The sequence below is a fragment of the Microtus pennsylvanicus genome, chromosome 18 (genome assembly GCF_037038515.1).
Source record: "Microtus pennsylvanicus isolate mMicPen1 chromosome 18, mMicPen1.hap1, whole genome shotgun sequence".
NCBI lineage: Eukaryota > Metazoa > Chordata > Mammalia > Rodentia > Cricetidae > Microtus > Microtus pennsylvanicus.
Window position 1 is genome coordinate 33,742,430 of NC_134596.1, and position 23,662 is coordinate 33,766,091.

General features: G+C 36.8%; 1 protein-coding gene across 3 annotated transcripts in view; it reads right to left on the reverse strand.

Annotated features, from left to right (window-relative positions):
* Nox4 (NADPH oxidase 4) overlaps positions 1–23,662 on the reverse strand; it is a 91,239-nt gene that overhangs the window by 56,910 nt on the left and 10,667 nt on the right. For 2 of the 3 annotated variants that reach the window (XM_075952725.1, XM_075952726.1), the window contains exons 3-6: positions 7,924–8,034; positions 6,252–6,336; positions 5,392–5,489; positions 3,443–3,470 (exon numbers count right to left, since the gene is read on the reverse strand). In XM_075952725.1, the coding sequence (XP_075808840.1) occupies positions 3,443–3,470; positions 5,392–5,489; positions 6,252–6,336; positions 7,924–8,034 (322 nt within the window). The remainder of the gene's footprint in view (positions 1–3,442; positions 3,471–5,391; positions 5,490–6,251; positions 6,337–7,923; positions 8,035–23,662) is intronic. The other variant, XM_075952727.1, reaches the window with a different exon arrangement.

Consider the following 23,662-nt stretch of genomic DNA (forward strand, 5'->3'; position numbering starts at 1 on the left):
AAATAGATACCTTACTATGTTATTACTGTAAAATTAATTACTCTTCCTATTTCACTACATTTTTTAATTTCATAAAATCACATAAACAATAGTAAGTAGTAAATTTTCCCATATGAGAGATTCTAAAATTGGATCAGAAGGAAGAATTATTCAACTGAGTCTATCTGGAGCAGTATATATACTTCTCACTTCTCTTTTTGTTCAGGCATCAGCTATGGGGCAGAAAAGCATTCACTGACAGTTAACCACTAACGAAACAACCAGTCTGGAAACCGTGCAAGGAGGGTGCATGTAGGCATCATTCAGATTCCAGCGTCTCTGCAACAACTAGATATTAATGATATCAGAATACTCGCTATGTTAGAAACAAATTTCACTTTAAAGAGCCACATACAAGACAAGGGATCTAATCTCTGGCACTTAAACTTTTGAGCTCTTTTCCAAATACACAGACTTAGTGCCATTCGAAAAAACTGCCCTTGCCTTACGCACCTAACCTGAACAATGTCTTCCGTGCAATTTTTTTTCCTATGTTACTCATTTCATGGCACCTTTTCCATTTCCTCTTGGTAAATGATTGCTTTCCAACCATATGGGGGAAATTAGTCCACCTCACCCTGAAGGACAGACAATAGACTATTTGAAAGCAGTATCCCTGAATGGCCTAGTTTCTGAATATATACTCAAAGAAGAAAGCATATATCAACCCAAATACTCTTCTGAGAATATTCATAGCTGTTTTTCATAGTCATGAATATAGATACTCACATTAACATCGACAGATAAGTAGAGAAATAGTTGTATTGCTACACATATCTGGAAAATTAATAAGCAATATAACAAGAAGTATTGCTGGATTAAGCATCACCATGAATGAATCCCCCAAATTATTAGATTGAGTAAAAGATGTAAAGTTTTCCCATCCACTAACATGTAAAAGTGTGCTGATTAATTTTTATGTAAAAGTCTAGAATTTTCGTGTAACCTTTTAGTTATGAAAGCAGCTGAGTCACATGAAGGGACAGAAAATAAGAGAGATAATTAAGGGTCATATTTGGGAGCAGGGTAATGGAAATAAATGAAGTCTTGATTTTGGTAAAGACTAACTCATATGCATATTAAAGTCAATCAAAGAATGTGTTTTCCATATATATGGGCAATTTAGTGAATGTTAGTTAGATGTGGAAAGATTTGAAAAACAAACAAACAACAAAACCCTCTACTTAAGCCTCAAAAGCTATGTAAGTGTTAGAATCCATGATTATTACATACTACAAAATTTGGGATCTGATGGACTTCCCTGATAATTTCATTCTGCCATCATTAAGTATTTAGGTTTGGAGGATTCCTGTGTTAGTCTGGACCTGCCACAATTGGTCAGTAAATAAATATCTCTCTACAAAGCATCTTAATGGGTAATTTGGAATACATCCACAGTTTTCTATTAGTAAGATATTCACTTCTGTTTCTCAAAAGAGTCAGAAGCATTCTTTGAAGAGTCACAAGCCTTATTAGTGCAATAAAGCATCTCAGAAGAACTACAAAGATGCACTGGGATGGAATATTTCCTAAAATTGACTAGAGAATGTCCTGCACGAAGCAGAACGAGGAAAACATGGAGGAAAAATCTGGAACGAGAGGGAGAGAACATAGCAGGCTTAACTCTTGTCACTGGAAGATGAAAGAGAAGCCCATGACCACCCAGCCAATCTTCAAAATGGTCTGGCATTATGGTCTTGTAATTATTCCTCTGGCAAAGTCATAAGCTTACTGAATCTCATCAGAAAACTACAGAGAAGAAATTCAATAATTTTTAATTCTCTTGATAAAATTATCTTTTTATCTAAAATTTGTTGTTGCTTTTATTTTCTGTATACCCAATTTGTTTTTGCGGTATTTGTAAACACAGTATACAACATATTGGGTTTCATTAGGACATTTGCAGTCATATTTTGTTCCTATTGAATCTCCCTGTTTTCCTCCCCCTGTTCTCCTCTCCCATGCACTCACTTCCACTTTCATGTCAAATACTTTTTATTGTCTGCTTTTCCCCATTCCACCCCTTAGGGTCCTAACCCTCCCTCCACGATTTCCTTACTTACGCACACACACAAATGAAAGTAGGACTTGGTTGTGGGAGAAAACACACAGGCTTTATCCCTAACATATTTTATATAACATAATTTTCAGTTCCACCTATTTTCTATAGATGTCATGATTTTATTTTTCTCCGAGGATGGATAGAATTCAATCACATGTATGTACCATATTTTCTTTAGCTGGTATGGTTCAGTTTCTTAGATACTGTGACTAATGTAGAAAAAAACATGTATGTGCAGAATTCTGTCTCTCAAAATGATTAAGAGTCCATATAGCTCATACTGAGAATACAGCACAGGGGACTCTAAGTGATAAACACAGAGTTATCCTTGAAACATTGAATGGCTTCTAATACACTCTTGGCTAACAACTAAGCTAAGTTCTAATCCATTAGACGCTTATGGTCATAAACTCTAAAACACAGGAAAAACAGACTAAAATTAATCACTAGTCCAGTTGCATAAACTTGCTTGCATGAATTATCCTTATTTATCTGAAAGTACTTGAGCCCCTCAAATAATAAAGACACATACTTGTATTTTTGAGAAAGAAAATTGGCACATGTACTCCTACTTATTTACATATATTCATATGAAAATGATTAACTAGTAGCCTTTACAATGCATAATTACACCCCAAATGCCCTGTCTGAATGACCTTGAATGGATAGTCTTGAAAAGGAACAATCAATCACAAATTGAAAAGGTAACAAAGACTCAAAACCTAAGTAACTACCTTGCTTATTGATTTTAAGATTGAATCTCGCTTATCAGTGTAAGATGATTCAATTATTAGAACTGCACTGACGCCAAGAGTCTGGTGTTTTCCCTCTAAACTTTGAGAGCAGGTACTCAGGACATGTATGTGACCTTCCACAGCATCAGTCTCAGTTCAAAGCAGGCCTTCTGGGGGCATGAGGGTTGTAGTCTTTTTTTTGTTGTTTTGTTTTTTTGGTTTTTTTTTTTTTTTTGTTTTTCGAGACAGGGTTTCTCTGTGGTTTTGGAGCCTGTCCTAGAACTTGCTCTTGTAGACCAGGCTGGTCTCGAACTCACAGAGATCCGCCTGCCTCTGCCTCCCAAGTGCTGGGATTAAAGGCGTGCACCACCACCGCCCGGCTTAGTCTTTTCATTCAAAGAACTTGTCAAAGAATATACAACAAACCAATGTCACTGATTGATTTTACTCTTTGTTTATTTGAGCTCCAAACTACCAGTTTCCTTCCCTCAGTTGGCACTGCATCATAGCTAGACTATTAACATCACTTATAGAATGTGGTAATTTGACTATGCTAATTTCCAAAGGCCTTGGTGAATCTAAGGAAAAACAACGAATAACAACTTACCAGTTGTGAAGAGAAGCTTTCTAGGATCCTGAGAAAAGAAAAAAATAAAATATTTCACTGGAAAATAAAATGCTAACTGCATAAACCTCTGCAAGAAGTTTGCAAGGTTTGTTGCCGTGTATTAGGAATTAGAGCAGCACTCTTACAGTGTGAATAACAACTCAATTAAGTCTCAGGACATTTTTGCATTATATAAAGCAAAGTCAGAGAAGTCTTCCTGCCTGAGAAAAGGGAATCTCTGGATAAGGTAGAAGGCCTGACCATTGATCTGATTACAGGCTGTCTGTAATGTCTATTCTTCAATGACATTGAGACTCAATAGCTTAAGCTATATTGCAAAATTGAATGTATATTATAGTCTCACTATGTTGCCCAGAATATTGTAAGTTTAGAAATTTATTATCGTCCAGACTCTACAGCTAAGATAGCTTTTAAATACTCTGTGTTCAATGCCCAACAAAAAAATAATTTTTAACTCTAAAACACGGGCCAATCATGTTGGCACATGACTTTAATCCTAGCACCCAGAAAGTCAAAGGCAGGTGGAGTTCTACGAGTTCCTGGCCTGTCTGGTCTACAAAGTGAGTTCCAGTACAGCCAGGGCAACACAGACATGTCCTGTCACATCCTCACGATCTGCCATCTGAAAGACTAAAAAACAGCCAAGACAGTGGAATATTGGACAACTAACTATAAGCAGATAGCATGAAAACAGGAAAACTACTGGAGGTGTTAAAGAAGTATGAATTATAGAGAGAGGAGCATAAAAGGGAAGGCTACACTAAGGAGATAATAGTGAGAAAGAAGCAAATATTGATAATGTGGGGGAGGGCTAGAGGATGGCACAGGGAGTTTGGTGGAGACAGAGAAACAGAACTCAGCCTGAAAACACGCTGTGTGAAGTGCTGTCACTGGACAGGCTAGGCAGCTACATTCTCCAGAGAATCTCAGGGCTTTACTCAGTATATAATCACTTGGTCATCCTTTTAAAAGTAGCAATTCCCATGCCCTAGTCATACTAATCAAATCATATTGATGTTTATATATGGTCCTAGAGGCAACAGATTCATTGAACATTATTTGAGGTATTCAGTTTTACAATTTGTTTTGTCATTTGTTTCCTTTAAGGAAGACAGTCAAATAAATGATTATAGCAGTCTTGGCTGAGAAGGCTCTCATGGTATGTGAAGGACTAAATGGAGTATGGAATGAGGGGAACATTTAATAAAAGGGCAAGTCACTGTCATTTATCATAAAAGGGCATGGAGACAGAGCAGTCTGGCTTGGTTGCAGCCTTGGTCCTGGGAAGACAATCTGAAAGTACTGAGCAACAGAGACCTAGCCAGGGCTTTCCATGTGCTTGTGCATCTACTCTGGCTGACCACATACAATCTCATCTCAAGAACAGAGAGATGAAATGAAAGAACAGCATCCCCTGAGTCAGATAAGGCATGCTAGGAAATTCAGCTCAAGGTTGTCTATTTCATGGAAACAAAAGAATCATAAAAACACACTAACACCTTAAGTCAAATAACTTCATTATTTAGTATCCACAAATAATCAGCCTGCAGCTGTGCCCTTTCCCCCCTGCACAGTAAGGGAGTTATTAAAGTATTTTTACCTGAGATTGGCACTGTCGTCACTCTCAGCTAACCGAGAGGAATTAGACAAAGGCTGTTGGCAGTCAGAAAGTAGATCTGAGTGGCAACCTTCTGAATATAGCAGGATATAAAAAGTAGACACTGCAAACTCCCATTTTTCAGCAGGAGAAACTATAGAATAGTAATTACCTGCAATTTCTATTGAAAGGGAATAAAACTCAACTTGACAACCGCATTTTAAAAGCACTCAAAGGCGCAGCAAGGTACAAATTTTCTGTAAAAATCACAGACCCTCATTAGTTATCCAATGACAAGCGAAAGGAAAATGGAAGGGCAAGGACCACCCACCTCATTTCGGTATCGTGCCGCATTCAGTTCAGGGAAATCTTCACTATAGTTCACTGAGAAGTTGAGGGCATTCATCAAATGGGCAGCCACATGCACACCTATGGAACCGCACCAGGGATAAGTCAGTGGGGATTTCAACGCATGTTCTTTGTCTAGAAGTCAACAGTTCTCCATAAACAAACTCCAATAGTAATCTAAGCAACGAAATATCTGGGTGAAACTAGTCTAAAACACAAAACGAAAATCACCTGAATGTAGATAACTTACTAAAATTACACGTATTTAAATTCTATTCTTCTACTCAATTGTCAATATAAAAAATGGTGGCTGAATACATCTTGAGCTAGAATCATATTTTTAAACAAAAATCTCACATTCTAATTTTCATTCACATATGGTCATACAATATTACATTTGAGCTTGGAAATGCTTAGTCTCCTTACTTTAACCTTTACAAATGATATTATTTACTATTATAAGAAAGTCACTATGACATTGGGTTCAGCATCTGAACAACATAATACAAAATGCCATAAGAAACACCCATGTTTGAAGTAGAAAAAAGACAAGATCTCCTGAGTAAATTGGGAGCATGGGGACCTTGGGAGAGGGTTGAAGGGAAGGGGAGAGACAGAGAGGGGAGCAGAGCTCAATAAAAATCAATAAAAAAAGAAACACCTATGTTCTTACTTCCTTTCACAACTGTCTCCAGACTCACAAAAAGAGTGACTAAAATACCTAATTAGAAAATCACTAAATAAGCTCATGGTTGGAGAAAACATACAGAAGGAAATCAAATATTCTGTATTGGTAAGATGGACAATTCTGAAAAAAAAAACGATCATTTTCCACTTTCTCACCTGAGAAAATACAGATAGTTATGCCACAGGTTATGTGGAACGTCTTACTTTTATCCAATAATCTTCTTGTTCTCCTGCTTGGAACCTAAATAAAAACAAATTAATATGGTAAGACTAATACAACCAGTCAAAATATGTATAATTTTTTTTCATTACACCATTGCTAATATCATCAAAAATGTGAAACTATAGCACAAGCTTATTAGTCAAAATTGAGGGAATTATGGCATAATGATTCACTGAAGGCATTCAAATGAATGTGAGAAAGTATACTATTGAGCTGTAAAAAACGGAAAGACACGCTGTTGGATACAAAGACTAGAACCACACTGTGTTCTTACGTTGCTCAAAGCAAACATCACTGTACTTAAGTCTGTGCCAACATTTGTCTCCAACTCTCATCAGCAGCGGTCCTGTCACAACATAGGTGAAACTGTCTGATAACTTAGCATACTTTTAAAATGTTTAAATTTGATAGAACACATGACTTCCTTTTTGTTGCAAAGTAAAGTTATTTTTTAGTTAGGCCAATCACATCTATGGTTTTAAATACCCGCTAGATTTGTAGAAACATAATAGCCACGAATCTTCAAATAGCTGTGATTCGTACTGGGCAACAACTCTTTAAGGCTATTATCTACTGAGAAATCTGGAGGGAACTTCTCGCATTCTGCCACTTATATGCCTTCTCTTCGTGCCAAGCCAATGTCTAGCCAGAGGGACCAAATCCTAGCATTTAGGAATATTGGCAACCTGGGGAATGTTATTTTCATAAATGACTGCATTAAGATAAAGACTTTTCAAGTATAACTGCCTGAAAAAAAAACTGAGAAGTTTTGCTAGAGTAAATCAGCATTGCACACTTCACAGATCACTGACAACAGCTCTGAAAACATAATTAATTATCTACCCGGGTAACCCTGATTATTTTGGTGAAGAATCAACACATGCATACAAACATGTTCATGCTCACACATATGCAAAAGACTAATCGAACCCAAAAAAAATGTAGTTGAGCTCTTAAATAATGACACAGAATTTGTTCATTCCCTCTCTCACTTTGCAACAAGTAAGCATTCTAGATGAGAATTGTTACTCAATAAGGGCATCTATTTCAGCCTCTTGCATAGCTCAAAATGAGTCATGCATGTTAAGCAATGAAAAATTGCACTTATTACACTTATTAGCAACCACTCTGTAAAATACTCAAAGGCCACAGGACTCAGGTTTGCTCATGTGAACTTTGTTAAGGAAAAATTGAGACCTCAATGAGGTCTGATAGAGTGGAAAAGAGCTCAGAACTGGAATTAACATTTTATCTCTGTCATTCACGCATTTCCGATCTTGGTCAAGCCATACTCTCTATGCCTCAGGTTCTCAAGCTTAAAATAGACCAGTGATATCTGATTGCAGAGTTGTTGTTAGGAGTCATGAGAGTTCTGAAGTACTGAAAATAGTCCCTGAAAGCATAATTGACAATACATCTGCAATTCTCTATCCTACACTAATTTTGCAGAACAGTCTTCTGACCACTTTTACAATGGCTGTGTCCCTTACCATCACCGAGAAGTAAAATTCTGAAAAGGAATCAATTAAAAAAAAACAGCAAAATTAACATGTGATCCTTATACTTGATTTCTAAACAGATATTCATAAACATATTTTTTCATACCTTCTGTGATCCTCGAAGATAAGCCAGGAGTGTCCGGCACATGGGTAAAAGGATAAGGCTGCAGTTGAGGTTCAGGACAGATGCAGAGGCTCTGCTTAGACACAATCCTACCTGAACAAAGAAGACAAGAGTCAAAACAGAGTCAAGTGTAAATGAAAAGTAACGGTGACCTGGTCTCTCCCTGCTCTCTAAGGACCATGACAAATTTCAAGAATCCTGAAGGAAGCCAGGTGGTGGTGGCGCAAGCCTTTAATCCCAGCACTCGGAAGGCAGAGGCAGGCGGATCTCTGTGAGTTCGAGGCCAGCCTAGTCTACAAGAGCTAGTTCCAGGACAGGAACCAAAAAGCTACAGAGAAACCCTGTCTCGAAAATCCAAAAAGAAAGAATCCTGAAGGGTTCCTTTCATCTCACTAAAGCTTCCTGAGGGAAAAAGAAAATCTTTTGCTCCTAATGGCCATAAAACTGACTTTTCTCCTTTCTGCTAATGATATAATCACTTTCACATATTTTTGCATCTGTGGGTCAATTTCTTACACTACCCTGGATCCGGCATCACAGGAATCAGAACTCACTGATAAGCTAAGGAGAGTTCTAAAAGGAACCGCATTTGTAGTCTGCCCTCTCTCTGGAACTCCCTCCATCTCTACGCAGCCTACCCATTCACACAGAGTCCCCTCCAACTCTTCAGTCCAGCCTCTCTTACAGCTTTGCCTTAAACTATGGGAACTGCCCTGGCCTGAAGATGGGAGTTATCCCAGTGAGACAAGGATTCTTGTTACTTTTGTATTGTCCCATCATGTTTTCAACACTCTTCCAATCACCTCTTTTTAAATCTTATTTTATTTTTAATTGACAAATAAGTACTGTACACATTCATTAGGTATAAGGTGAAATATTTACATGAATGCACAATATAAGATGACCACACTACACTAACAGAGATGTGTCACTCCCTGCGTTGCATCAACACTTACCATTTGTTTGCACTAAGGTCACTAATTCAACTCTTTTCTGCATTGTGAAACGCGTAATACATTACTGACTTACAATTGCCACATTGCTCAACTGGTGATCAGAACTTGTTTCTCCCGTCTACTAATAATCTTCATCTAACATCTTCCCTCCAAAGTTCACCACAGAAAGCCCCAGTGATCATTACTCTCCCCTCTGATTCTGTGAATTCAACTATTAGATTCTAAATTGTAAGTCACACCATGATAGTTCTCTTCTCTGTGTGGCTCACTTGACTAAGAACACTCTAAGTTCAATACGTTGTTGCAAATTACCAATTTGAAATAAGACCATATCTAGTAAAACTGTGATCCATTTGTTTAAATAATATATAGGGTCTTTTTGTTGTTTTAGTGTTTTAACTTTTTTAAAAGAAATTCATTTCCATTTGATCACTCTTAAAATATTTCTTCATGCTCGAATAAAGGAATTATATAGAACAGATCCTATAGATGTTAGTAAACACGCTTACCTATCTTTACTGTTCAATTTGCATTTATTAACTCTAAACATCCCCCTGGAACTTGAGAATGTAATTGCTAGCAATATCTCTTCTACATGACAGAACGTGTCATTATGATATTAAAATTTGGCCCACCACCGCTAGGAGCAGCAGCAACAACAACAACAAAAACAACATGAAATTTATAGAACCAAATCGCCATCCTAAAGATTCTGCCTCAAGTACCTGTGCTCTTAACCACTGCACACACCACCTCCTAAGCTTGACTTTAAATAAAGAACAGAAGCAAAGAGCAGACTATAAATACTTTGTTGATTGATCACTGAAGATTAGAACTAAGTGGTTTTAGAAAACGGCCCTAGATGTCTTCCCTTCTCATAACGCTATCCATTCCCAAGATGGTCTTTGTTCCTGCTCTTAATCATTAGAGAAGCCTGAGGTATCAATTCCGTAGTACTAGAGGAAGCCACAAGGACATATTCATTACAATGGACTAGAAATGGTATGGTGGAGAAGGGATTTCCAACACACTTTTCCTTTGTTCTATGACGTCTGACTGCCTTTGACTTCCTTTGTTTTTTTCCTGTTTCTCTTGGTGCCTGCTGATCTCCCTATGAGCACAGCATTTCTGAAATGCTTTAACATCACTTTGATCGGTTGCTTTAGAACAGATTGTTACTGTGATCCTCAGATCAGCTCCTTAAGTTAGGCTCTAACACCTCATAGATGACAGCTGTTACAAAAAAAAAAAAAGAGATACTCAGCTAGGAATTCTCAGCTCCATGGTTTGGGGTAGTATCTGGATACCTTTTCTACAGTTTTTCCAGATAACTCTAACAATCTAGCCTCGGTTAAGGATCACAATCTTAAACTACTTAACTAAGCTGTGCTGCTTATGAGGTAGGAAATGAAGGCTACCATTAAATTATAACAAGCAAATGTGTATTCCCAAATGTATGGCCAAATTTAGCTTCAAAACTTAATTTTCATTAGAAATATAAAAGCAACTATTCCAAATATACATAAAACCAAGAAGTGACAGCAACGTCACCTCTTTAAAGCTGACACAGTATATATCACAGCAGCTGGGCCCACTGCTTGATAATCTGATGCACACAATGAAGCTGGATGAATAAAAGATGTTTTCTTATGTTACAAACCGTTGTAAGAAAGCAAGTACTTCATGCATTTTGCAGATGATTTATAAAGGAATCTGAAGAAGTCAAGTAGTTTGCCCAAAGCCACAGAAAATAATTTGAAGAGTCAATGAAAGTCCCACTATTATCAGAAGATATCATCTCTCTACATGAAATGCAATAATATTTATACACATATAAAGAAAGAAGAAATACATTTTTAAAAGCTACAAAATTACATAGGTCACTGCCATAACTCTCTTATTGTAACCCCCAGAAGTCATATGCAAATCCATGCATTAAGACGGTCTTAGATAAATCTTCTGCAAAGTGATTGAATCTGTAAAAATTCTAGTAAATATATCTCACATAAATCAACACAAATGCTTATTTTAATAGGTTTTTTTTTAAGATTGAAATCTAGTTAAGAAGGACATAATTAAATCCAGTAAGATGGTGAGACAAATCAGAGGAGGGAAGAACAGATTCTCAGCAAAGCATATTTTATAGGTTACATGTCTTCAAAGCAAAGTTGTCGGGATTTAAAGACTACTAGCAATTCTCTCCAGATATGGGAAAGTTATTTCTACGTTCTAATGTTTATTATTCATCTGCAGCATCTTGTAAGGAGAGGAGTCACAAATTATTGTAAAATAGAAGACATTTTCTACCCCATAAATGCTATTCTTTCTAACATTTGATGTATTCTGCTTTTGGTGGAGGAAAAAGAAAAAAGAAGATAGAATGGTAAGAAATAAAACAAAGAGAAAGCAAGAAGAAAATATGGAAGAAAAAAATTAAAGAATTCTCTGAAATATATTACATTTTTGCGTTACTCATTTCTTGGTTGAACCCCAATTTTTTCTTAGAAATGAAGAGAATGGGCCTGGAGAAATGTCTTGTAGTTAAGAGCTCCTCTTACAAAGGACCCAGAATCAGTTCCCAGCACTCACATCGGGGTACACAACCATCCATAGCTTCAGTTCTAGGAGATTCAAAGTCCTCTTCTGCAGGTACTGAGCACACATTTGAAGAACAGGGATACATGAGTTAAGCACTCCTGTCGATAAAATAAACTAAATAAAACTAAAACATTGTTTTGAGTGGAGGAGAAAAAGAGGAATTATAAAAGAATGTAACTAGTCCATCCTCTCATCACAGAAGGGATATTGAGACTGTCCAAGGCAGAGGACCAGGATTCCTGATGTGAGATAGTCTTCTAGACATGAAAAGGCTACACCCGTGAAATCTCACTAATACAAATGTGTAAATAAGACCTAAATAATGACCACACAAGTGGACATGCCAACAACATAGTTGAGGAAACCTGTAGGTGAAGAGCTACAGGATATCAATGACTGCAGAAAGAAGAAGAATTAGCCTTCTCCAGGGAAGAGCCTTCAATAGAGGTAATCCAGTAGGTAATCCAATCCCAAGCGGCCAGCCCTAACACATGTGCATACAAAAAGCACTAAATGGACATGGTAGGATGTATATTTGTAAAAAAAAAAAAAAGGAAAAGAAAAAAGAAAAGAAAAAGAAAAAACAATCATTTCAAAATTAGTAATAAAGTTGAGAGTAGGGAACACAGAAGTAGTTGGAGAGGGGAGAGGAAGAGTGGGAATTATGTAAAGATATTACCAATGTATTATCAGAAATATTTTTAAAAGATATGAAATAACAATAAAATTCTGCCAAATAAAAAACAACATAGGGAAAAGAGAAATGGCTCAGTTGTAAAGAGGACTTGCTCTTTCAGAGGACTCAGACCTAGGGTTGGTTCCCAGCACTCACACATTGGCTCACAAGCATCCAACTCCACTTCTAAGAGACCCGGAAAAATTTAACCCACAAGATTCTAGACGGCTGCTTTATCTGCAATATTAATATACCAAGATACTAATGTCTCTTAAAATATGTAAACTAAGATCTAATTAAACATGAAAGTTCAGAACTTTAAAAATACCAATAAATCATCTCCACTTCCTTTAGGATTAAATACTTTATAAAAAATTTGTATTTTTCCTCATTAATAGTCATTTCATTCTGGAATGTTTAATCATTGTGTTTACTATACAGTAATTCAAATCAAAGTGATTTTAAATGCACTTTGGGAAGGACAGGGTTTATTTTGGAATTCCTTTCCGTTTTCATGATGCAAAACCCAACTGGAAATTTTACCAATGATTCATTTCCTCACATATGTTTCCTGAATATACTTGGTTTAAAAAAAAAAAAACTAAAACCAAAACTCCCCTCAGTTCATAAGGTACAAAATTCATGCATTCAGAACAGTGTCAAGATTGAGGAAAACAGAAAAGTGTTTTTAAATTAGCATTATTAGAAAACATTTCACCTCTTTTCTTATTGAGTAACATTCTACATCAGTATGTTTGCTAAGTCTATTCATTTTTATTTAATTCCTATTCTGCCATTGGCTCCAAAAGAATCCACATTCTGAAATGAATGCTCCAGAGTTCCCCTGTCTCAGGGAGCTGGTGGTCACTAGAGGGCGGTATTATTTTCCTAGTTCACGTTTGTCCCAATGTCCCAGAGACATAATTAACAGAATTTCTGGTGTGCTGTCATGTTAAGATGATACATACACTTGAAATCCTTGTGATGGACTGCTTGATCTGTCCGCGCCCCCCCCACCATGTTTATTTATTGAAGCATTAGTCCTCAAGGTCCTCAAAATTCTTCAGCACATTGGAAAACAACAGTTTAAAGAAATCAAGACCCCCCCCCACTTCCAGAAAGAATTAGAATTCTATTACCATGTTATAGTTTTTCTATTATATTTGTCTTATTTAATTTCATTCAGCTGATGTTACGTAATATTAAGTTAGATTAACTTTGTAGGCAGTTAAGTAACTACAGATAAAGAGGAAGTAGCAAATTTAGGCTGCAAAACCCTGTATTTGAAAATTCAGGTACTTGTATCCAGATGTCTTATTGTGTGATTTCATAATTGTTCAGTGTTAGTTTGGCCATCTTTAACAACGCACCTTAAAGAAAGCAACTTCAAAAGCATTTGTTTGTTTCCTATTGCTCTTGGGTCCAGGAAATCCAAGAACAAGCTACCAGGGTGTTCAGTGTGTCTGTGACGGCCATCTTTCTGCTTTGTAGATGGCTATTCCCAGGGCGCAACTGAACATCATGATGGAAATCAGTAGATATGAACAGACACACAGACAGACATGGAGCATGAACTAGTCTTTCCTTCTTCTTTAGGGATTCCTTACATAGTATACACTAGTCTTTGTCACACAGACTCTACCCTTCTGACCCATTTGTCTCAACTCTTAAACCCAGCACTGTAGGAGTGAAAGGGGAGAGGTTACATACGTTCAGGCTATACGCAGCACAGAGTAAGTGCATTTTTGGATGAGAGTGGTCATTAAGGGGACTGCTGTTTATTAACGACTACTGTCAAGGAACAGACTAGAAGGAACTAGAACAGAGTGTAGTACCTTGGTTACCGTATATCATTGATAACAAAAATGAAACTTTGTTAATGACAAGCCACTTATGTCTGAGTTACCTCTAGAAAGGAGTCAGGAATAACCAGGGTTTGTCAGGGAATTTATATTGTCACTAACTTTACTAAAGTATAATTCTTTTTATTGAGTTGGCAGATATTCTAATTAGCTTGACGTAAGTGGTTATTTCACAGTATATACACATAACTAATTGAGTTGTGTATCTTTAATATGCAGTCTTTTGAATTATCAATCTTAATTCCTTTTACTCAGTAAGTAGAAAATAAGTTAATTATAATTTCTTAAAAGTGGATAGAGGAACTGGGAGGGAGAAATGATGTAATTATACTAAAATTTCAGAATAAACAATTATATTTTAAATTCAAATGGTTATATCTAGCTAAGCAAACATCACAAATATCCCTCAATTATATTAATCTTAACTACTATGATAACCCCACTGCTTGTATATATAATGATGGATTATATACATTTCTTTGGGTATACACATACCATTGGATTTTTAAGGTTTCTAACGTTAGGCAGAATAAAACATCTAAGGTAAGCATCTTGCATATAAACTTTCTCAATATATCTACCCATTTCATAAGACAGATTTCTAGTAACTAATTAGAAATGGCACAGCTTTTAGAGATACATTATCACCCTCACTGGTGATGGGGTCCACCTGTCAATACACTGCCTTTTAGTGAACTGTTCTTGCTCGCTCTTTCCCAACGGCTTCTGTTCCCCCTGGCAATCTGCATGCCTGTGAATCTATAGCTCCTTCCCGTGCTCTATTTTTATCAACATGTATTGACTGCACTAAGCAGAGGGTTCCATGGTGACAATGAGTACATGCAAATAACGTTCTTTCACAATGTCCCCTTCACCTTCTTATCTCCCCTCTACCCACATTGATCCGTTTCTTCCTTAGTTGTCCCTATTTTGCATTTCTGTATTTTAAGAAACATTAGGATTCCCTATATGTGAAAGAAACAACATTTCTCTCTATGGAACTGACTTACTTTGCTTATCCTAAGGATCTCCAGTTCTTCTCAATTTCCTGCAGATGAAATGATTTTATTTTATGGCTGAGTAAACATCTGTGTATACATATTACCATTATCTACTCATGATATACCTGAGTCCATAATCGGTTACTGTGATTAATGCTTCTGTACATGGATGTGCAGGTATCTTAGCTGTATGCTAACACAAATTCCTTCAGGGATAGAGTGAGGAATGATACAGCAGCTCTGTGTTTAGGGTTTTTTTGCTGTTGTTTTGAGGACACTCTGGTGATGTCTCTGGAGACAACAATAGTTTTTATTCCCATGAGGTGTGTATAAAAGAAGTCCTTCCCCCTGCTGTATTGTAACCATCACTTGTTGTAGAACGTATATTTTTTATAACTAGAAAACCTAAAGGGCCTCATCTTCTACCATCTAACCTAGGGTCTGTCTCTTCTCTGAGAGTTTGCAGCCAAGAGGAAACACCCTACTTGAATTCCTCCAGAGACAGCAGTCTGTTCCACTGTCAAACTGCTTTATTTTCTTATGTGCAGATGAAATCTGTTTCCTGGTAACTTCCACCCACAGAGCTGCACTGGATAACAATTTCCTGAAATGGATATCTAAAACAGAAGATAAAAGGGTCTGAAAAGGGGATGATTTCCTGGTCCGATATTATTTTTTCATGTTGAAAGTAATTTATAACTCTTGAAATAATTTTAAGAGTTGCTTATCATCTCAGACACTTCCCAAGGCAACTCTGTTAAATAAATCCACAAAAGAGACACAGGAAGATCACCACCATATTTCTTACTCTACGGGATCCGAAATAAAGGACAACTGTTGTCCTTGAGTTCATAACACATAAGTCTGATTCCCAGGAGTCACTATGAAGCCATGACCCTTCTTTTCTACACTAATAGTGGAAAAAAATCAATGAGGAAGAGAGAGTAGGAACAGAATTTGCTCCTACTGCAGCTCACTATATTACATGGAGTGTGAGGCCAACATTCCTATTTCCCTCTTAACTTTTAACTTTACCTAAGCTAAAAGCTTTCCATTCATGTGGTTTGCTTCCTACCCAAAGTTTTGGCATCTTATTAAAAGACTTTTTAAAAAATTAAAAGGAAAAAATTTCTGTGAATTAGCCAATTCCAGGAGAATAACACCAGGTACCTTTTCTGATGAATTAATTTTCAAACAAGCATTTTTCTTCCAACTAGGAATTTCTTCACAGTTTGGAGAAATATGACATCTTACAAAGGGCTACGCAAATATGTTGCTCAAAGAGCTCTGAAAAGGCCTTGGCAGTGTTAATAGTACGTATAGAACTGGTCCCTTTTTTTAGCTTCCTCTTGTGCGTCAACAATCAGCCATTTCCAAGAAAAATAAAATACTAGAGTTTATAAAGCATATGTGTATTGTGATCCGCTATTTATCAAGATATATGTGATTTTTCTACCCTGTAAAGTTAATTTTAATTGATTCTTCTCTCTCTGAAACATATTTAATTAAACCAAGTGTTGTATATCAAACTATACAATGCCTAATTCTTACAGCTCTTTCATAGACTGGCAGATCATCAGCTCTTCTGTTTGTATTTAATTAAACTACACCAACATTTTATAAAGAAACAAGAATGGGAGGTGAAATCCCCTCCAAGCACTGTCATTTCCTAACTACACAACACAGGCAGAGGAAAAAGTGAGTTTACACAACCTTATCCAGTACCCCTCCAAAGCACAACACCTCTTCACCCTTTTATCTGCTCATCCTTTTTTCTCAACTCCTACAGTTTCCTATTATGACATGGAAGACTTTACCAGACTTTCCCAAATCTGACTACAGATGGGAAACGCCCGATGAAGTGATGGACTACATTAAAATCTGCATACCTTCACTGCCCTTTGTAGAATTCTGGGTTTTGTATCTCATGATGGGTAGCAGTCTAGAGAGATGGCTCGGTGGCTAAAAGTGTTTGCTGAAATCAGACTACCAGAGCCCTCATAAAAAGCCAGAAGAGATCACATGTCTGCAACCCCAACACAGTAGGGGTCACGTCAGGAGAATGGGGGCTTAACTTATGTCGGCCTTGGTCCAGGTACAACCAATGAGAAATCTGTCTCAAGGAAATATGACTGAAAGGGACACCTCACATTGTCCTCTGTCCTTCACATTCACATTTGAGTTTATAAACACAGGCCCACAGTGCACACATACGTGCACACATACACACATTCATAAATCACACATAGCTATATCACACACACGTATGCCTAGAACACATACCTCACACAAATGTGCATGTACCATACATAATTGTATATATTATATCACACACACGTATGCCTAGAACACATACCTCACACAAATGTGCATGTACCATACATAAATTGTATATATTATATCACACACAAAACAAACAACAAACAAACAAACAAACAAAAAAGCTCTGTTGTGGGCCCCTCAAGACACACAACTAATTTTATGCTGTACCAGCTCAGCATATACTCTGAAGCCATTAATTTGTTAGAAGTCTCTTTACTAGCTGTGTGAACTTACGTAATACTTATTCTATCTCAACCTAATTTTTTTCTCACCTGGCATTTGAAAAATGAAGAGACAATAGTACATACATCAGAAAGAAATATATAGTAATACGTGAATGATATAGAATTAAGTGTAGGGGTGCTTAGCAAGAGGCATTGTTAGCCCTCCACAAAAAAAGATAAAGTTTCTCTAAAGTCCATTCTTTCAGATATCTCATCTTCAACTCTGTAGAATGGGGTCCCTGTTACAATTATGAAGGTGAGCTTGGTTTCACTCATCTGCATCTAATGAATTCAAAGGAAGTTCTAAGCAACTATTAGATGTTGAAAGAATGAATGGCCCTTCAACATTTTTTCCACCGGTAAAAAGAGGGAACAAAAAGTGATCACCCAAGAAATACAGTTCAAATCTAGGCTTAGAATTCAGAACTGCTCTATCTTATCGTCCAAAAGTAACCAGTCTTTTCTACTCTCCAGTTTCCAGCAGCTCAGACTAATTCTGGAAATGAGCAATGCCCAGTCTATAAAAATATCTGAGAGCAGCTAGAACTCTTTCATGAGTCTACAGGGGTCAGTCAGTCCAAGCCATTTTTGTCTTAATTTATATTACAAGTAGGTTTTGACAAGCCAAACTGATGATATCATAAGGCCATGAGGCTATATTTTCATATGTGGCTCAGATTAGCTCCCAGATGCATTGCTTAAATTAGTCCACATTATCACTACAAGTCCCCGTTCCCTATCCACAGCTCACACTATTTCAATCCCATCTGTGATGCAAGTTGACCTTATGCAGCCTCCGTGACAAATAGACAAAGTCTAACAGCCTTGGAACTCCAGCTCAAGGCTTACTTTTCTGTGAGGATCTATTAGAGCAAACACTTCACTCTGCCCTCTATATCTCTTCTCCCATTTTCAGAAACTCTGACAAGCCTGGAGCCTTTTACAATGATTCATTTTATGTCAAAGAGCATTTAATTACAAGCCAGATTGTTTTATATTTGATTATTCACATCTCCCTAAGTTATCAAGTGTCCGTACAGGTTAAATGTCAAAGCTTAAATTGCCTCTTATTCCTGGTGATCTTAAAATGCATGGTCATTCATAAAGACTTTATGTATAATAAATACTCACTGAGCAAAACATGGTTTGAGCAATGAAAGGTGGCAAAAATAAAATGTGGTCATCAAACAAATAGAGATAAAAGACAAACCCATGAAGAAGCTGATTATATAATGCTCCAAAATCTTGAAGGTTTTTGTATTTTCTTTTTCATAACCTAAAATGCTTGTGATACTGTGGTTCTTGTGCCTATAAATCAATTCTTTTTTCTTATGTGAATGGTTTCATTATTCAGTTTGTATAATGAATAAATCATTATAAGGATATGAATTTAGAACACAATGGATGTTCCATGGCAGCAAAACTTCACTCAAGAAGAAAATATGAGCTAGAGAGATGGCTCAGTCAGTCAAATGCTTGTTGCACAAGCACTAGAAATTGAGTTTATAGCCACAAAACCCATTAAAAAAAACCAGCACACTGGTGTATGTCTCTGATTCCAACACTGTGAATTCTGGAGGTTCAATGGCCAGTCAGTCAAGCCAGTAGTGTGCTACAGGTTCAACGAGAAACCCAGTCTCAAAATAAAATAATAAATAAATAAATGAAGTAAGAAGTCAAGGGTGATACAGAAGACAGTCTTGTACCTTGTAAACAGCCCCCCCATACACACACATGGGTGGGTATACCCACGTGTATTCAATAACACACACACTAAAAACAAAACAACAGTTAGCTGAGTACTGGAGCAATTGTTTAGTATGTGAGAGGCCATAAACTTGATTCCAGAACCACAAAGAAAAGGAAGAACAAGAGAAGACGACAAGGACAGGAGAGGGTAGAATGAAGAGAAGTAAGACAGGAGAAGGGAAAGGAGGAGGGAGGAGAAGGGGGAAAGTGGGGGGAGGGAAAGGAGAAACAGGTGACAGATGGGAAAAATAAAAACGGCATCCAGTTATGAGTTAGTTAAAAATCAGATTAAACAATAATGATTTTGATAAGGCTTCACCAAATGGCATGTGGTGGACAACTAGGAAATAATCCATATTGATTAATTGTTTAAAATGTATATTCTCCAATTATCACTTCTTATAAAACAAATGAAAGTGGACATCCTTAAGGCTGTAATAAACTATAGTTGAGGCCAAATAATGCTAACAGGCTTCTGTCCTCCAGCTGCCCTAGAAACTTCAAACTTTCCCGTAATATTTGACTCCAGCTGACACCGTTTCTCAGTTTAAACAGTGCGAAGGGAAAAGAAAATCTCCAAAACAAGTGATCATTTCCAGAGAAATATCTGATGGGAGATCAGTCAGCAACATGCCCGCCACCATGTCCTGGTCAGACATTCTTGTCAATCACTGAGCTCCGGGTTCAGTGTGAGACCTTGTCTCAAAAAATATGGTGGAGAGCAACAGAGGAAGACACCTTGATTCCAGTCTCTGGGTTCTGCCCGTGTGCAAAAGTGTTCACGCACGTTTACACGCACAGACAAACTATTTAGGCATGCACGCTAAATAAATAAATAGAACAGGCTTAAGAATTGTTTCCTTATAAAAATAAATATATAACCAAACAGCAAGAACCTATCCTACTCTGCATCCAGATTTCCTTATTGCCAACTTAAATCGTTCCTGTGTTGAATGCTAGTGTATTTTTTTTCCATTCTTTCTAAAAGTGAAGATCCTTTTAATGTTCAATGCAAGCATGGTTTTTCCTCATAAACGTTTATTACAAGTCAATGGAGCATGTAGCTATTACATAAGAATTTAAGCCTCTTTCTTTAAAGGACAGAGGAAAACTGTATCAGAGCTTGATATTTCTGTCAGGTTGTATCTAGCTTGTCTTTTAACGTATCCAACCGCTATGACAACGTGATTCACTTCTAGACTGTGTCTGTCTGGGAAAGTTAAAGTTCAACAGGACTGGAATTCAAGGTTGCATATAAGCATGTTCATGAGCTTCTACAGACAGTGCTGTTGAAGGAAAAGATCAGCAGCTGCCGAGCAAAAAAATGTGGATCTCGGGTAACACCTATGGCCTCAATTGAGGTCACTGGCTTCTAAGACTTAAAGAAGAAGTTAAAGAGCATTAAAAACCACCTTCACTTGGCTTTAAGGAACAAAAATAATTCCAGTAAACCCATGAAGTGGCTTCACTTATTTGGCTGAATAACATTAGTGAGATGAATCATCTCTTTTTATGATATGATGATCTCTTTTTTTGATGATGATGTTTGTGCCCACACCTAAGTCTTTATTACCTTTTAAGATGTAAAAAAAAAAGCTTCAAGAATTAGAGAAGTTGGTTATATAACACCGCTAAATTTTCTTCCTTCAGCGTAAGTAATCTGGGACCTGGGAATGGTCAGGAGTACAACTGACTTTGCTGGGCATGATGGACTTGAAAACTCAGCAGGGCCCAGATTTTCTCAAAACATAAACATAGCATATTTGACAACAATCATCACCTGCAGAGTGACTTCGCAGGCACTCTTCATCCAAAACAACCATCCCAAACCCTTGCCTCATCCCTCGTCATTAATCCATTTTCAAATTTTCCCATATTCTTTCTAAAATTAAAAGCCAATATGGGCACTTACATTTTCAACTGGAAATTGAAGAACCAGACCCTGTAGTTTTAATAAATTTTATATAAAGTATAATTTGAAGCTCACAACTTGGTCGACGTTCAAAAATTTATGTTATTTGTGCAATATCATACCATTACCATCTTGATGTCTATAGTTATTTCCATATTTGACCTTTGAACTAAGAGTCACATCATGCTCAGAAAACATTAATGGCAGACACCTCATTTCAACAGAAGTTAGAATGGAAATCATTCGATGCCAGCTGAAAGACATTAATACAAACCACTGATGTTTGTCAGGTGCTCCTTTTAGACATTATGAAATATGGGGGAAGAAAAGATATTTTTCACTTTGTCTACTTCAATGTATTTTGAAAATGGAATTTGAAAATCATGTTTCTCCAAACCAGAATATCTGACACAGCTCAAAACGCCCACGTAATTTAGAAGGTAACATGAGCCAGGAATATCAGTGGGGTAGACAAAAGCAGCCTCATGACCCTAACTCATCAGCTCATCTCTACCCGCAGGTACTACTTTTTACTTTCAAGTTTCATATCAAACCCTCTTTGCTTAGGGCACCATCATGCACCTTGAAGTCAGGGATGGCAGGGTGAGAGGAAGGCACACAGGCAAAGCACACCGAGGAAGGAGCTGGACAAACAAGGAGAAACTAGAAATCTGCCAGAATAACTGTCAGGCTGTTTCCCTCCAGCTGAAGTGAGCTTCGCAAGTTTCACTAAATGTGGTTACTTGTAATTTGAAGTCATGAAATTGAAAATTTTATCAAGAGAAAAGGGAATCAGGTCAAAAAAGGCATCATCTAAAATTATTTCTTAAACAAATCTTAATTTAAAAATCTATTTTTGATTCCAGAGATATAAAATGCTTTACTCTGAGTACATAATTCATTTCATTTTGCCTTTACTACATGTTACTTTTAATAGATAGATAGATAGATAGATAGATAGATAGATAGATAGATAGATACCTGTCTTTAAGAATTTCTAGGGCCACAGAAATAAATTTGACCATATAAGACAATATATTGAAAAAACGTATCATAGAAACCATTGTCAAATTCAGCTTTCTAATTTCTAACAATACACACAATCAAAATCCATATATTACTTACTCTTTACACCATTCCCTTGGTCCCATTGCCAATATAGGAAAGAAGTTATTTTCATAAGAAATGCTACGTCACAGTGTTTAAGTTTATCACAGAGAAAAATGTATAGTATATGAAAGTGTAAAGAGAAGTAGGCTCTAGGTGCTGAGTATTTCCTAAGCGAGTAACTTGCTGTTAAACAAGTTTCCTTATTACCTAAAACGTAGTACAGGCATTCGAAGTCGCACTTCAGAAGGGACTTCTGTATATGTAAGGGGTGTATTTGACATTGACGTTAACTCCAGTTTTCCTTCAGGAAGGAAAACCCTTCTCTTATTGCTTTCTGCAAACGTTTCTTAATGACCTTCAGGAGTGTCATGCCAAGGCGCTATGGTAATTAGAACCTGCTGCCTGCTAAGAGACACAAACACTATATGACATCTTTCATATCTGTGCTGTGTTCAGTTCCCCCAAACACTTGACTATCGTGTCATAATGTGCTGTGTAACACGGATATGACTAGAACATATTTGTGTTTTCCCGGGTACCGAGTAGTAACATGAATTCCTATATAAGGTTGTAAAGGAAGAGAATACAGGAAAGAAGGAAACTGCCATCTTTCAAGATTTTAAAAATAACACAGTGACCTTCATGTTTAAATTCTTTTCTTAACTTCCTCTTATGAATAGGACCTGTGTTGAAGAAGATTCAGGACTTTAAAAAATATATAGTAAGAATATAGACCAATTTCAAGCTCATGAGTAGACTTCCATGAACAATGCTCTGTTACTTTAACTTTCTTTAAAGAATCAGAACAATATCATGAAATAATTATATTTTTTTATTTGCTAAAAAACTTCAGTTAATAATAGTAATAGGTCTTCTTAATGACTTCCTGATAAAAAAAAATCTTCTACCTCAAACAGAAATTCTACCCAACAATCAGTCAAGTTCCTACAAACTTTGCGACAATTACCAAAAACAACACATATCTTTCTCCTCTCAAAAAGAAGCAGGGACAAAAGCAGTGGTCAATCAAAGGTTCCAGCTGACCAATGAAACACAGCCTCATTACTGCGTATCTATTTACTAAGCATCTTATAAGCGCTACAATAATGGATAAAGGGACAAACCAACATGCCTTGCAAGCCATGTACTGTATGCTCAGCAAATCCCCCCATCTCTATGTCATTGAACTCCATTTAGCATGTATACTTATAAACATAAATAATACAAAATATTACTCTTTAATGGTATCTACAGTGTCACTACCAACAATACTAAATACTACTATATAGTATTTATAGCAATACTTATACT